Source organism: Urocitellus parryii, chromosome 6 (assembly GCF_045843805.1).
Source record: "Urocitellus parryii isolate mUroPar1 chromosome 6, mUroPar1.hap1, whole genome shotgun sequence".
NCBI lineage: Eukaryota > Metazoa > Chordata > Mammalia > Rodentia > Sciuridae > Urocitellus > Urocitellus parryii.
The window spans coordinates 53,067,567-53,083,158 of NC_135536.1; the positions used below are offsets into that span (position 1 = coordinate 53,067,567).

At 32.9% G+C, this 15,592-nt stretch overlaps 1 protein-coding gene across 1 annotated transcript; it reads left to right on the plus strand.

The window, feature by feature from the left end:
- Window positions 1-2,643: 2,643 nt before the first annotated feature.
- Window positions 2,644-14,010, plus strand: Lrfn5 (leucine rich repeat and fibronectin type III domain containing 5). Its single transcript, XM_077800125.1, has 3 exons — window positions 2,644-4,028; window positions 6,646-7,358; window positions 13,928-14,010. The coding sequence occupies exons 1-3, from the start codon at window positions 2,644-2,646 to the stop codon at window positions 14,008-14,010; spliced, it is 2,181 nt and encodes a 726-aa protein (XP_077656251.1).
- Window positions 14,011-15,592: the final 1,582 nt, after the last annotated feature.

Here is a 15,592-nt window from a genome sequence, read left to right on the forward strand (position 1 = left end):
GTTTAATACTTTTTTACTATGCCACCCTGCACATGATTCTGAAAAGTTTTTTCATATATAAGCAGGTTTTTGTTCACCTTAATTTATGCTAGATAGGCCATTTATTTCCTTTTCTGTTGTGAGATAGGAGGACTCTTACTTCTGAAATATAGGTACTTTCACTTTCTTTGTATTCACCTGGCACTGTGGCACATGCCTATAATCCCAGCTACTATGGAGGCTGAGGCAGGAGGATCTCAAGTTTGAGGCCATCATCAGCAACTTATAAAGATCCTGTCTCAAGATAAAAAATAGAAAGTGCTGGTGTGTAGCTAGTGAGAGCTCCTCTTGGTTCAATCTCAGTACCTAAATAAAATCTAAAAAATTTATTTTCCCTCACAGCATTATGATGTTATTCTTCCTTAAGAATATGATGTTTTGCTTATTCAGCTTGTTTTTGTTTTTAAGGTGACACTGGTTGCCTCTTTGACTTTCTACACCCCTACTAGAAATATTGTTTAAATGCCTAGTAAAACATGACAAAAATATTCATATTTACCTACAGATAATGTCATTTCCGTTGTTCTTCATCTGTTTATAGAGATTGAAGTTTCTTCTATCTGATATAGGTTTTCCTCAGTCTAAAGAAATGATTGTTTACATTTCCTTAGATCCTGCTAGTCATGAAACTCTCCAATAATATCTTGAAATATCTCCAATAATATTTTTATTGTATTTTAATCTTTCATAGAAAGACAGTCTTTCCAATGTTTGGACATTTCTTTTTTCTTGTAGCACTTTAATGATGCTTTCAGTGTCTTCCGTCTTGCTTTGTTTATAAAGAGGAGTTAGTAAGGTATCAGCAGTTACTTTTACTTTGTCCACCTCACCTTATTATAATCTTTTACTTCTGTGTATGCTTTTAAGAGTCTTCCCACTGTACGTGGAAATCTACAATTTGATAATAATGTGTCTCGATATGGTTTTGGTTGAACTTGGATTTATAGTTGTTGTTGTTTTTAAATTTTATTTGGAAGCTTGTTCTTCAAATGTATTTCTGCCCTGCTGCCTTTTGCTGTCAATCCAGTTATGTTCACATTGACTTCTTAAGATTGTCCTACATATACCTGGATTTTTGTTCGCTTTTCTGTCATTTTCTTTTTAAGATCCCTGTTTACAATGCTCCACATCTATTTCCCTAGCTCCACCTACCTAGACCACTGGAACTTTTTATTTGATAACTTCCACCTTCTTGGTGTTCTGCTTCACAAATGCAGGCCACCAAGGCTCTGCATTCCAATCTCTGCCTTTTCAGGTTAACAGGACTGATCTTGTTTGCCTTTTCTTGCCTCCTTGAACCATAGCTTGGAAGGTGTATCCTGAAGAAAGTAGAAAGTTCTTTTTTTTTTTTTTTTAATTCACTGTCTGATGGATCATGGTTCTGTGCTTAGTTATTTCCAATGTCTAAAAACTGTTGTTTTATATATTTTACACATTTGTTTGCTGTTCATTTTGGAAAGGCTATTTCAATATTAGTTGTTCTCTCATGAACAGAAGCCTATTTGTTGATAATAATAATTCTTATTAATTATTAGCATACTTCATAGTGCATAAAATAATTCTGAATTATAAGAGAGTTTTCATTTAGAAAACTTAAGTACAATATTACTGGACTAATTGTAAATTCTTATTTTTATTCAATTAAAAAGTTGGGTGATTTTCTACAGCTATTTTCACTCTGGGTATTTAAAACACATACAGTGTGTGATACTTTTCAATTATATTTCTGTTGCTACTTTTATTTGGGGGTTAATTTCAATATCATATAATTAAGATCAAAGTGGAAATGGAAATTAAGTATTTATTATTTTTAAAATTAAATTAGAAATTGCTAATGTTTTAAAAGAAGAAAACCAGAATGTGATATCAATTTAATCACAAGCATTTTAATAAAGGCTTTCCATAAATTATCTCCAAAAATTCATATTTTTAATTAACAATGTTCTAATATTTAGGGAACTTGTTGATTTTGTGGTAAGTTTTCAACCTTGTTATTTTGAGAATTAAAATCTTGTGTTTTGAGATACAATGTAATGGTTGTATGGTAGTATGAGTAAATAATGGATAAATTATTGAACATACTTCAAAAGTATGCTACAAGTTGAATTTCATGGCAAATATTACCTTTTATTGTTTCTATTTAGGATAGTGAATCAAACGACTTGCAAATCCTTTGGTACATCACTAATCTTTGGAACTTACATGAAAAAGGGGTTCTTCGGGACTTATGGAGTTTTTTCCCTGAACCCTAGCTCTCTAATATGGGTTAAATGTGTCTGTTTTGTGTACCCATGGATTATCCTGGACATATTTTTAAAATGGAACTTAATTTACAGAATTATAGTAATCAGATTTTTTTATTTTTCCTATTTGACTTTAAATCTTATGAAATTGTGAATATTATATAATTCATCCTTAGTGCCCATTATAGCCTCTAGTGCAGAACTGATATTTAATAGTCACTTGTTTTAAAAAAACAAAATTATTTTTGTATTCCAATTTGCATAAAATATTATTCAGGTAGAAATAAAAACATTACTAAAATGATTAGATACTAACACTATATTTTTATCTTATCTTACAGGTTCTTAAATCTGATCTACAATGGAAAAATTTCTTTTTTATCTGTTTTTCATTGGCATAGCAGTGAGAGCTCAGATCTGTCCAAAGCGTTGTGTCTGTCAGATTTTGTCTCCTAATCTTGCAACCCTTTGTGCCAAGAAAGGGCTTCTATTTGTTCCACCAAACATTGACAGAAGAACTGTGGAACTGCGTTTGGCAGACAATTTTGTTACAAATATCAAAAGAAAAGATTTTGCCAATATGACCAGCTTGGTGGACCTGACTTTATCCAGGAATACAATCAGTTTTATTACACCTCATGCTTTTGCTGACCTACGGAATTTGAGGGCTCTGCATTTGAATAGCAACAGATTGACTAAAATCACAAATGATATGTTCAGTGGGCTTTCCAATCTCCATCATTTAATATTGAATAACAATCAACTGACTTTAATTTCTTCTACAGCGTTTGATGATGTGTTTGCCCTTGAGGAGCTGGATCTGTCCTACAATAATCTAGAAACTATTCCTTGGGATGCTGTTGAGAAGATGGTTAGTTTGCACACCCTTAGCTTGGATCATAATATGATTGATAACATTCCTAAAGGGACTTTCTCCCACTTGCACAAGATGACTCGGCTAGATGTAACATCAAATAAATTGCAGAAGCTACCACCTGACCCTCTCTTTCAGCGAGCTCAGGTCCTAGCAACCTCAGGAATCATAAGTCCATCCACATTTGCACTGAGTTTTGGTGGAAACCCCTTGCATTGTAATTGTGAATTGCTGTGGCTAAGGCGTTTGTCCAGAGAAGATGATCTGGAGACCTGTGCTTCTCCTGCACTTTTAACTGGCCGCTACTTTTGGTCAATTCCTGAGGAAGAGTTTTTGTGTGAGCCTCCCCTCATTACTCGTCATACACATGAGATGAGGGTCTTAGAGGGACAAAGGGCAACGCTGAGGTGTAAAGCCAGGGGAGACCCTGAACCTGCAATTCATTGGATTTCTCCTGAAGGGAAGCTTATTTCAAATGCAACAAGATCGCTGGTGTATGATAACGGAACACTTGACATTCTCATAACAACTGTAAAAGACACAGGTGCTTTTACCTGTATTGCTTCTAATCCTGCTGGGGAAGCAACACAAACAGTGGATCTTCATATAATTAAGCTCCCTCACCTATTAAACAGTACAAATCATATCCATGAGCCCGATCCTGGTTCCTCAGATATCTCAACTTCTACTAAGTCAGGTTCTAATGCAAGCAGTAGTAATGGGGACACTAAAATGAGTCAGGATAAAATCGTGGTGGCAGAAGCAACTTCGTCTACAGCACTACTTAAATTTAATTTTCAAAGAAATATTCCTGGAATACGTATGTTTCAAATTCAGTACAATGGTACTTATGATGACACCCTTGTTTACAGGTAAGAAAAATTAAGTAAATTTAAACAGCAACCATGCATCTTTGTGTAAGGCTTATTAATGTACTCCTGATGCTTTCAAATTGGCAATGTTATTCTGTGTTGTAATTACAATTCTCAGTTTTAAAGTGCATAATGTAAGGCTTGAAAATATGGAGGATATATATGGGGAAATCTTCTGAATGGTGTTATTTTTAAAGAGTTCAAATTTATATTTAATATTATGCTTATTTTTTTCACCTCATCTAAGAGATGTGACTATCAGAGAAAAAGATTGATTTAAGTTAAAAATTCAAAAACATACCAGAACTTACACATCCACATGAGTGTTCTTTCCTTCAAGGAAGTCACGTTGGGAGGCTATACCATTATCCCAATGATGCTGCCATTGCTCAAAGCACTTTTGGAATTATCTTTAGAACCTTCGTCATACTATTTTGAATATACCCAGTGGTGGCAAATCTTCGTCTTTTGAGGGTGAATTTGAATTTTGGAAACAAGCAAAAGCCATTTGGAGTCAAGTCTTGTGAATAAGGTGGGTGATGAAGATGGATATTGCCATTTTTGGTCAAAAATAGGATGTAACTATAAAATAATGAGACTGATTCTTTGAATAATTGAGTCATGTGCATGGGTGTTGTCTCATGTGCACTGGTTCTTAAGACAGTTCCAAAGAGATAATTTATAAATATTTTGAGCAGTGAAGGTATCACTGGAATTAAGTATACAATATCTGGGTTAGGACAGTGATGGAGAATTTGCATCTGCTGATGAATTTCTGGTATGTTTTTCTAAAGTTCAGCCTCATTGATTTATAGTCACATCTTGTCCAGTTTTCAGTTGGAAATACTTATTCCTTCCTATAATTTCACTGGTGATAGGCTGTTACTGCTCTTTGGAAAAGATGCAAAATTATGAATTTGAAAGGATTATTGTTTTGTTTTTAAGCTTTTCCAGATATCAGATCAGTTTTATCCTTATATACACAGATTAAGCTCTTGATGACAGTTTGGTTTTCACTCATGAATGGAAAGGAGAATATGTTTTTAAAATAAGCATGAATTAGCAAGAAAAATAAAAGTATCCTAGCTCTCCTTGTGATCAATCCTGGCAAGGTTCTACCTGGCTGAGTTTTAATTTCCTCATCTTTAAAAAGCAGAGATTAGACTAAGTGGTTTCTAATAGCCCCTTCATCACTGAGTACAGGCAGAGGTAGGCTATGATATATACGTGTGAGCTAAACCTAGTTTGTTTGTTTCATAGTGGGCTCTTGACCTAGCCTCTGGGCAACTTAATCAGTTTTCAATAACAGGCACTGACTCTACCCCTCAACTTCCTGTAGTTACTGGATATTTTATATATTTTAAGCATTCACTCTATGAAATGTGATAATAGGTCAGGTTTTACTTGCTACATTCCCAGATTTTAATTCTGCCATGATGAGCAAATTCTCTGTGACCTTGAGGTAATTGTTCAGGCTCCCACCTAATGATTGTCATCTGAAAATAGTGAGAATGCCTTTCTCATAAGGTCATTGTAAAGATTAAATTTTAGTATACAGAAAGGGCTTAGTAATGCCCTGCATTTTTATACACTCATTATATGGAAGTAGTCTGTCATAAGTACACTGTCTGGCCTGAGAGCGTCCTGGTTCATTTAGAACTCCTTGTTTAGGTACTGCCACATATTAGAACTGCCAAGTTCTAAAATTTTAAAACTCACTAACAGGGGAAAGATAGGGTTAAAATACAGGTTTTTTTTTTTCCTAAATTATTTTTTAGTGATGGCCCGATGTTTTTATCTGAGAAAAAAAAAATGGAAAGAAAATAAGCATTCCCAAAATACTTTTAAAGGGTGATAGCTTCAGAGATGTCTATAAATTTCTGTCAAATTTTAGAAAATGTGCCTTGATGAAAATTCCCTTCAGTGCAGAATGGTCAAGGTGCTCACACTCTGGTCAAAATCTGTCCATGTTCTTATTTCCAGGGTGTTACTTGTACATTTATACTCTCCTCATTTATAGACTGAAACATATAGCAGAGCAAGACATGGGAAAGTGATGAGATCTGTAAATAAAATGCTTTAATCTTTGTAATTATCTGAGTTATTAAAGACAGATTTAGGAGGTACCATTCCATAGCAGCTTATTACTGATTTGGAAAATAAATGCTCTGAAATGCATTTCCATTCTGCTTTCTAATGTGATTGTCAGTGTTTTCCCTTTCTTCAATTTGGCTTTTAGTCACAGAGGTGTTGTAAGTGCTAAATGGATTTGTTTAGCAGTCAGATAATGTCACAGTCACACCTTTCAAAAGCAATTTGTCATAAATGATTTTTCAGCAATGGCTTTTATTAGGAGTACAGCTTTGCCAAGCAGTGTAATTAGTAAGCTTGTCAAGGCAGGGTGCAGGCACCATTAATATAACGTGGACTCTGACAATGAGTTTTAGCCTTTTAACTCGTAAATATAAGATTATATCATATTCTTTTATTTCATATCTGTTATAAATATGCTTACCTTAATGAGTGCTGAAATGAGACAGAACTAAATTTCTAATGACTTTGTGTGTGCATGTTTTATTTTGTTTTAAATAATAACACAAATTCCATTGTCCCTCAGAATGATACCTCCTACGAGCAAAACTTTTCTGGTCAATAATCTGGCTGCTGGAACTATGTATGACTTGTGTGTCTTGGCCATATATGATGATGGCATCACTTCCCTCACTGCCACAAGAGTCGTGGGTTGCATCCAGTTCACTACGGAACAAGATTATGTCCGTTGCCATTTCATGCAGTCCCAGTTTTTGGGAGGCACCATGATTATAATTATTGGTGGAATCATTGTAGCGTCTGTGCTGGTTTTCATCATCATTCTAATGATCCGGTATAAGGTTTGTAACAATAATGGGCAACACAAGGTCACCAAGGTTAGCAATGTTTATTCTCAAACTAATGGGGCTCAAATACAAGGCTGTAGTGCAACACTGCCCCAGTCCATGTCTAAGCAAGCTGTGGGACATGAAGAGAATGCCCAGTGTTGTAAAGTTGCCAATGACAATGTGATTCAATCTTCAGAAACTTGTACGAGTCAGGACTCTTCTACCACTACCTCTGCTTTGCCTCCTACCTGGACTTCAAGCACGTCTGTGTCCCAAAAGCAGAAAAGAAAGACTGGCACAAAGCCCAGTACCGAACCACAGAATGAAGCTGTCACAAATGTTGAGTCCCAAAACACTAACAGGAACAACTCAACTGCATTGCAGTTAGCTAGCCGACCTCCTGATTCTGTCACAGAGGGGCCCACATCTAAAAGAGCACATACCAAGCCAAGTAAGTTTCTCACTTTGCCTGCTGAGAGATCCAGAGCGCAGCACAGGTATTCTCTGAGTGGAGAAGTAAAGGAATACTATTGCTTTGCTAATTCACCAAGCACACGTGAACTGTTCTCTAAAGGAAGCATGTCTGTGAATGGGATATTAATTCAGTCTGATGGTTCTGATGGTCCTAGTGGAAAAGTCACTCTTTGAAACTGAGAGGTTATCAGAAAGCTTTATGTAATCTATTATTTCTTTTTAATGAAAACTTACTTTGGAAACTGAAATGCAGAATTTCAATCATCTGATAGGCTAGTAGAGCTCAGGTTACAAATACACCATGTAAGATACAGTTATTATGCGTGTCTGTGTGTGCTTGTGTACACACACACACACACACACAAATGCTCATACACCTATATGAAAATTACATAGATAAAACGATTTAAAGGGGGGAAACCTGAGATAGCAAGAGTGCCTTCCCCTTTTTTAATACTGGCTTCCAGGTTCTGCGGTAGAAAATGGTAAAATGCAAATTGTTATAAGGAAAAAAATGTCTTGCATAAAAAATTTTATTTCCTCCAATTCTAACAATGGCCTCCTATGGATAACTGGAATTTTTCCATAAGTAGATTTTATATTTTTTACAATGAAAATTGTTTGTAGAGAACAAGTCTGTGTTGTTGTATTGTTTAAAATAAAATGTTTAATTATTATACCAAGACAATGCTAGAATAAGTACCCTTCTAAATAAGGCTATTGTTTCCTGGTGTCTTGATGGTTATGTCATGCTCATTCCATGACACAGTTTTTTCAGTGGAAAGAATCTTGAATTTATCAGAAAATCCAATCAGTCTTGTGTCACAGGCCACGATTTTGTATGCATCTACCTGGGCATATGAAGATGTTTTCATTCGTTCAACACAGTTGCTGAATGAATGTTTTATTATTTTTTAATGCAAGTTAAAGAGGAGGAGTCAAATATAGGATTGCCTTTATGAAAAGGGTGTTGATTTTCATCACCAAGTGAACTGGAAAACTTCTAATGGAGTTTTCATCACATGTTAAATAACATAAAATATTTGCTCATTAACCAGAAAGTGACTTTCCCCCTTTTGCGCTATATAATTCTACATGTGAATGTTTTCCTCTTAAAGTAAATGCATTTATTATTTTGACCAAATGATAAATTTAATCAGATATCATGGGATTTAGTGAGGAATATACCATTTTTGTAAAGGATTTTAAAGTTAGTCAGAAAATAATATTGTTTCTTAATAACATAGTATTCTTGGAAATTCATTGAAATTAAGATCTGTAGATAAATGTCCTTATCTACTTGTTGCAAAAAATAATATACTAACATGATGGTGTTTATTAATAATTAATAAGTATTTTGAACATAAAAGTTTTGTTTTCTTTGCTTTTTTGTTTTATTTTCATTTTGTGTTGAAGATATGGTTCATGTGCAAACTTAGACTCATTACCTGGCACAAATGAATATGATATTTCAGCCATTAACACATCCAGTAGGTACTTGATATATACCATATACTCCCTGGGAGTAAGTTAAAATATACAGTAAATGTTTATTAATTCTTTCAAATCATATGCAATATCATTTAAAGCAGAAGTGCAGAATGTGAGTAGAGACATATACAAAAATTTCAGTTAACTTTTACTCTACAGAGTTGCATCTTATCCTCTGTAATGTATTATTTTGCTGAATGAAGAGTATACACAGATTACTTAGAAATGACTTTTCACACAGTCTTGAACAAAATTGTCCATGTTACATTTCCTAAGTTTCTTTGTCGCTTCCCTCTCTGACAAGTTTGTCTTTCACATTTACAAGGGCTAATTATAATTCAATGTTCTCACAGAAATAGTTCTTTGAGAAATAAATCAGTTCACAGGTATGGTTGTAGTTTGTGAAATCGAAAGCTATAGTCAAAGTGGTCTGTTTTCAAAACTCTTAGGCTAATAGGGTGCTAACTCAATTCTGCATTTAGGTTAACATCAGTTATAGTGTTTCTCTGAGATGATGATAATAAACATTAATCTTCCCCTTCACACATTGATGAGAACAGTATTAAAAGGTCTTTACTGTACAACAGCTTGCAAGCTTTAAAGAAATAAATCCCTAAGGAAACAATTTCTGAAATCGGCAAGGATAAGAAGGGTCTAAGATTATGTAACACAGCAGTTTAGCATACCTTCTCCAAGCTACTAGTGAACTTATTTTATGATTTGCAGTTGCCATCTTTTCAAAAATGAATACCTTGCTTGTTTATGTTATAAAGCTTCAATTAAAAACATCTTGTTTCTCATAGATATTTAAAAATTCTATGGCATCTAATCATTTGAATTTTGTTTTGCTTGATTGAAGTCATTGAAAATAATTCAATATTTTATTACTAGACTGTACTCAGATTTTATTAATCAAATGCATTCACATTTTGTCTTCAAAGTGAAGTTTTGGCATCTTTTACTAAAATTTTATATTTTAAAATATCAAAAATGCTCTATGATAAATGTCAAGTGTGTTTTATGTTGGTTAACTATATGATGAAATTTTAACTTAGCAAGATGAATGCTACCTACTACAATGTCTGAAACAGAATAGTTGTTAAGATGAATGAATGAGCAAATGGATAGATAAATAAATCCATGGGGCTAGGGAGGGAGGTGGTAATAAGAATTTTGATTAATAAGAAAAATGAAGGTTTGTGATCAGATATTATATCACTGCAAAAAAAAAATAAAATTTGAGGGGCTGTAAATATTTCTCAGTTGGTACAGTCCTTGCTTCACATCATATACAAGGCCCTGGGTTCATTCCCCAACACCACAGAAAAAAAAAAAAAAAGAAATTCTCTTATATTTTTTTTCAGGTTTTTGTTCTGTTACTTATGGCATCCCTTACTTACTCTGTCATATCCATATATTTATTTATATATGATCTAAATCATGTGGTCTGCTGTTTGTTATTGCTGGCTATATATAGAATTGATATGCTATTTTTATTTCTTTGTCTTTAATTACTTTTAATTTTTAGCCATTTTACATTATCAGCTTATTCAGTGTTAAGTACAGAATTACAAAACACAATGTCTGCCATTAAGCATATTTTAACAGGCATTCATTGTAAACATTTTTAAAAATAATATGGGTCCTATGTTACTTTTGTTCCTTTTGGATAATCATCCTCAAATTGAAAAATACAAAACTACTGTTACAGTAGTGTCATAGGGGTAAAGTACAACCCAAAGTCACCTCAAAATTCCAAGAAGCAGCATTTGGTTTGATGAATATTTTAACTTTTAGTCTTCAAATAGTTTAAAACACAAAATGCTGACTTGAACTATTTAAATTAGATACAGCAACCAGTAACACTGACACTGTGACCAATTTATTTCCTGTAGTTTTTCTAACAATTAATGGAATCAGTTGAGTTCTCAGTATATAGTATTTGATTTAAAACTGTTGATTTTGACTACTTTGCATATTTCTTTTACTAAAAAATTTTAGAACGTTTCTAAAGCATTAATAGAATTCTATATATATAAGAAATCTATTCTCTTAAAAATACTTTCTCCACAATTATTTGAAGAACAGCTAAAAATTAAATGTGTTCCATATTTACTTGTCTAAAGGAATATTTGTATTCCCCCCACCCCTTTTGTGAACTATTTGCTCTGATTTAAAACTGTAGTACTTGCTTCCAACATAGTTTCAAATATTTTATTTGCTTTTATTTCTGAAAAGAAACTTCTACTTATATACCTACAAATAATTAAGAGTAATTATTACAAAATTCATCTTAATTGCCTTTCCATTCATAAGTTTTAGTATTTCTATTCAGTTTATGTACAGTAATAAACTCCTATAATCTTTAAAATGCCAATAATGAAAAAGCCTATAAACATAAAATATCTTCTTTTAGGTAGAATAATAAAAGCAAATGAGACATTTCTTCAAAGATAACAAATACAAGCCCGTTGTTTTGGTAGGTTTCCAGTTGTATTTAAAAATGCTGGGTTTGGGGTTATGGCTCAGCAGTAGAGTGCTTGCCTCGCATGTGCAAGGCCCTGGGTTCAATCCTCAGCACCACATAAAAATAAATAAATAAAAGTTAAAAATAAAAATAAAAATAAAAATGCTAAGCCTGGCTTGAGGCACATGCCTATAATCCCAGGAGCTCAGGAGGCTGAGGCAGGAGGATCTCAAATCCAAAGTCACCCTCAGCATCTTAGATAGGCCCTAAGCAACTCACTGAAACCCTGTCTCTAAATAAAATATAAAAAGTGGCTGGGGATGTGGCTCAGTGGTTAATTGCCTCTGAGTTCAATCCCCAGTACCCCCTCCCCCCCCCCCAAAAAAAAAAAACTAAGTAAACAATGTCCTTTCCTATTTCACAGAACGGGTATGATATGCTATCATCCCCTGCCCAGTGTGTTCTTGGGTCACAAAAGCAGTGCAGTGTTTCCATGGTAACCAAGGATGTTCCTGCGTGAGTGTGGACAGGGTTGACATAGTGGTGCATTGGATGGAAGAGTATGATTTTCTTTTCCTCTTAGCTTGTTAATAATGGTAATAATTATAATTTATCTTATGCTATTAGCGACTTTGAATATTCTATGGCAAATAAATATATCATTCACATTACCTCAAGGACAGACAAAATAATAAAAATCAACAACTGGATTTTTGAAAGTTTCAAAGCTCTGCCTCTCAGATTACACAATCTTTTCCTTTCCATGTTAGATAAATATATGTTGGAATTATAAATGCAATTAGTTTTGTCAAGTATTTCTTTGTTCTTTTATTTTTTAAAGGAAATAATGAATACTTCTAATACTAATGCAGAAGACATTTTAAAATAAAAGAATGGTAAATATATTCCTGTGATTGAGCCATCAAAAAAATGTGGTGCCATCTAAAGTTGGTTATAAAAAGTAACAGTTTTAACTGGGAATATATTTGTGTTAAATCACTTCATTAAGCAATGCTAATACACTTATAATTCTATCAAATGTTACAAATAATCAATACAACAAGATATTCAGTGTACCACTCTGCCTTCTAATTATGTTCAACTATTCCTAAGTAAAATTTTACAATCTAAAGTTAACATTAAATAAATATATATATATTCTTTATATGTATAAATCTATATATATACTCTGTAATACATATGTACTCTGGATAAGAGTCATGTCTCTTAATTGTATATCTATGATAATATACACATAGATATACAATAAATTATTTAAAAGCATAATGTTTTTCATGTAATATTAATTTGTTATTTTGTGATTGATAAGATGAAATTAGATTTAAACTGCCTATCATAGATCTTCTCCAGGAAAATCAAATAAATTGTAATTTATCAGATAATAATGGTCTAGAAACTCTCCAGTACAAATTTATTATTTTAAATTTCCCAATGATAACCATATCTACCCAATTTCACCCATTCTTTTCAAATCAGTAACTCATATTTGTGAATTTTAAAAATGAGAAAGAATATATATTTCAAATAGATTCAGGAGAAAGTCATGGAGTCCTTTTCACTTAATGTACATGGAGTTCGAAGTGTTTGTACATTTAACTAACAATAGGTTGTAGATATAATGATGCTCCAGATTATATCCAAAAACAATTTTATCAAGTGATAGAGTCTATGAGATATGTTTGAAGGCTCTACCATAATCAAATTCCCTAATCATTTTTTCTCCATCATTTGGATGTCTCTTATTATTGCTTTCATGAGAAACTTAATCACCAATGGCCATTGTAAATTTACATGGTTATTTGTGAAGATTTGTAAGAAAATATTTTGTCCTAGTCTCATCGTACTCATCTGTGAATCCTGACAATGACTGTCCTCTTAGACCACCTAGATTTTCTTATCCTTGCACCACTTCCAAATGACTAGTAGCATTTGCATAAAGGAAGATATTTTGAAAAGAAACAGAATCTATGAAATTCAGGACTGTATGATGGTTAAACATTTATAGGTAATAGGCATATACATATGGATATAAAGGCAGAATGTTTGCATATAGCACATTACTTTTGCATAAAAATGAATGGATTCTTGACAAAAATGTGCTATTGTTTGGAGAGTGGATATTAAATTATGGTTAATATTGTATAATTTTATATTCTGTGTGGTCAATATAGCTGAACTGTATTACTGTTGTGGAATATTTTTTCCTTGATGCACATTTCCATGTTAATCATATGCAACCATAGAGTTGAAAGACTAACTCTGAGCAGAGAAAAATTAATAGAAACTTGATTTTCTTGTATAACAAATATTCCCTATTGAAAATTATTCATTGTAGTTACTAGAACAATATATTTAGAAATTCTGCTTTAATAGTACTATGGTGAAGGAAATAGCCAAAAAGAAGTCTAAAACACAAGAGTCATTTGCAACTAACCCAGTAAGAGTTAAGACAATATAAATCAGTCTTCAAGAGAAGTTACCAAGATTTCAGTGAGGAAGGTTTTAAAGGACTGTTTCTTTAAAAAAAAAAATTGAATTGTTCATGACACTGAAAATTTTATTCCCAGATGCTTTGCTGACTAATGTTGACCAGAATGTCCACGAAACACAGGTGAGAACCTTATTACCTGTAGCATACTTCAACCCTTAAGTGGATTTATTATTTTAAAGCTGAATTTTCTAACTTTTGGCTTGGTAGTTTATGTAGCTTGTCAAAATTTTCCATTAAAAATTTTATTACATGTCTGATTCACACTGTAATAAACAAAAGTATTACTAATACTGCTTCACTCTTGTAGTTATGCATGATATAATTGATATTTTTTACAGATATTTCCAAACATGCAGACAGTAACTTGATAAGAATGAATTTGCTCCTATCCTTGACCTCCATGTCCTGAGAGGAGGTAAAAGGATACACTTCATTGAAAATGGATGAACACAAGTGTTTTGCTGTTATCTAAAATGAATGAAGCCACTTTAAAGTGGAGCAAAATACTACACATGAAATATTCATGGTATTCCTTTTGTCAGCAACCAATTACTCTTCTTGAGTGTTTTTTTTTTCATTTTGGAAGTTTCAAATGAGTATTTGATTCCTGCATTTTAATTGGATCAGAAAGTGTGTTTCCAGAGCAGAATAGCACTTAAGCAATCTGTTCAAACAGCTGGAAGCATCAGACATTTGTTTGAGGTTTGGCACAGGAAAAAAAAATATATTGTTTTTATAAGTCTTGAAAAGGTCATTGATTTATTTGTTGGTAGTAAAAATAGGGTCTTGTTTTTTAACATTTCATATTTTAAAAGCAATAATTTGGTCAATGTTAGTTTTCCCTACAGCATTCCAGCCCCACATCAAATAAAAAATGTTTATGCTTCATTTCTTCACTGAATTTAAGATCCCATTTTTACCTCGCAGAAAAAGAACAGATGGCTCACTGGAAACAATCAATAGTACACTGTCGGGTACATGCTCTGTGTTCTGTGTGTACTGAATTGAACTGCATGAAGGTGCCTTCCTTTAACAACACCTTTTATCTGAACCTCTGTCTCCCCTAGTGTCTGTCTCTGTTTCTTTGTCTCTTCCTCCACTTTTCTTCCGTTTCTGTCTCTCATCTTTAAGAATTCATTTATTATGTGACTTGGACAGCCAGCTGAGCTGAAAGTTACAATACTTTCAGAAAGGTATTAGGAAGTAGAACATAAATCTAATGAGAAGTATAATTCAGAACATTTCCAAGATATTCATAATTCGTGGATTATGTTATATATTATTGTGCTTGTGTATTTTACCATATTATTAGGAAGTAAATTTTGTTCTTTCTTGCGAATGCACCTCCATTGCTAGAGATAGCACAGGATTTGACAATGTGATAAATACATAAATATTTTGTGATGACTCTTTCATCCCACAATACCTAGTATTAATTATAGAACATTGGAAAATATATTTAAAAATAAGATGTAATATAAACTAATCATAATCTACCACTAACATACAAGTTACAATAATCTAAGGTTTAATTTTCAAGTGACTAACTCTTTCACTCTAAAGTAAACTCATGTTATGTGTATTGTTTGTATTAAGTGTGTTAGATATTCTTTGTATCAGACTGTTTATGTATGTATGTATGTATGTGTGTGTGTGATATGTCATCTTTTTAAAACTGTATACTGAGATCTTCCTCAGCCCTTTACATAACAAACTGCTATTACAATGTAATGGAAATTTC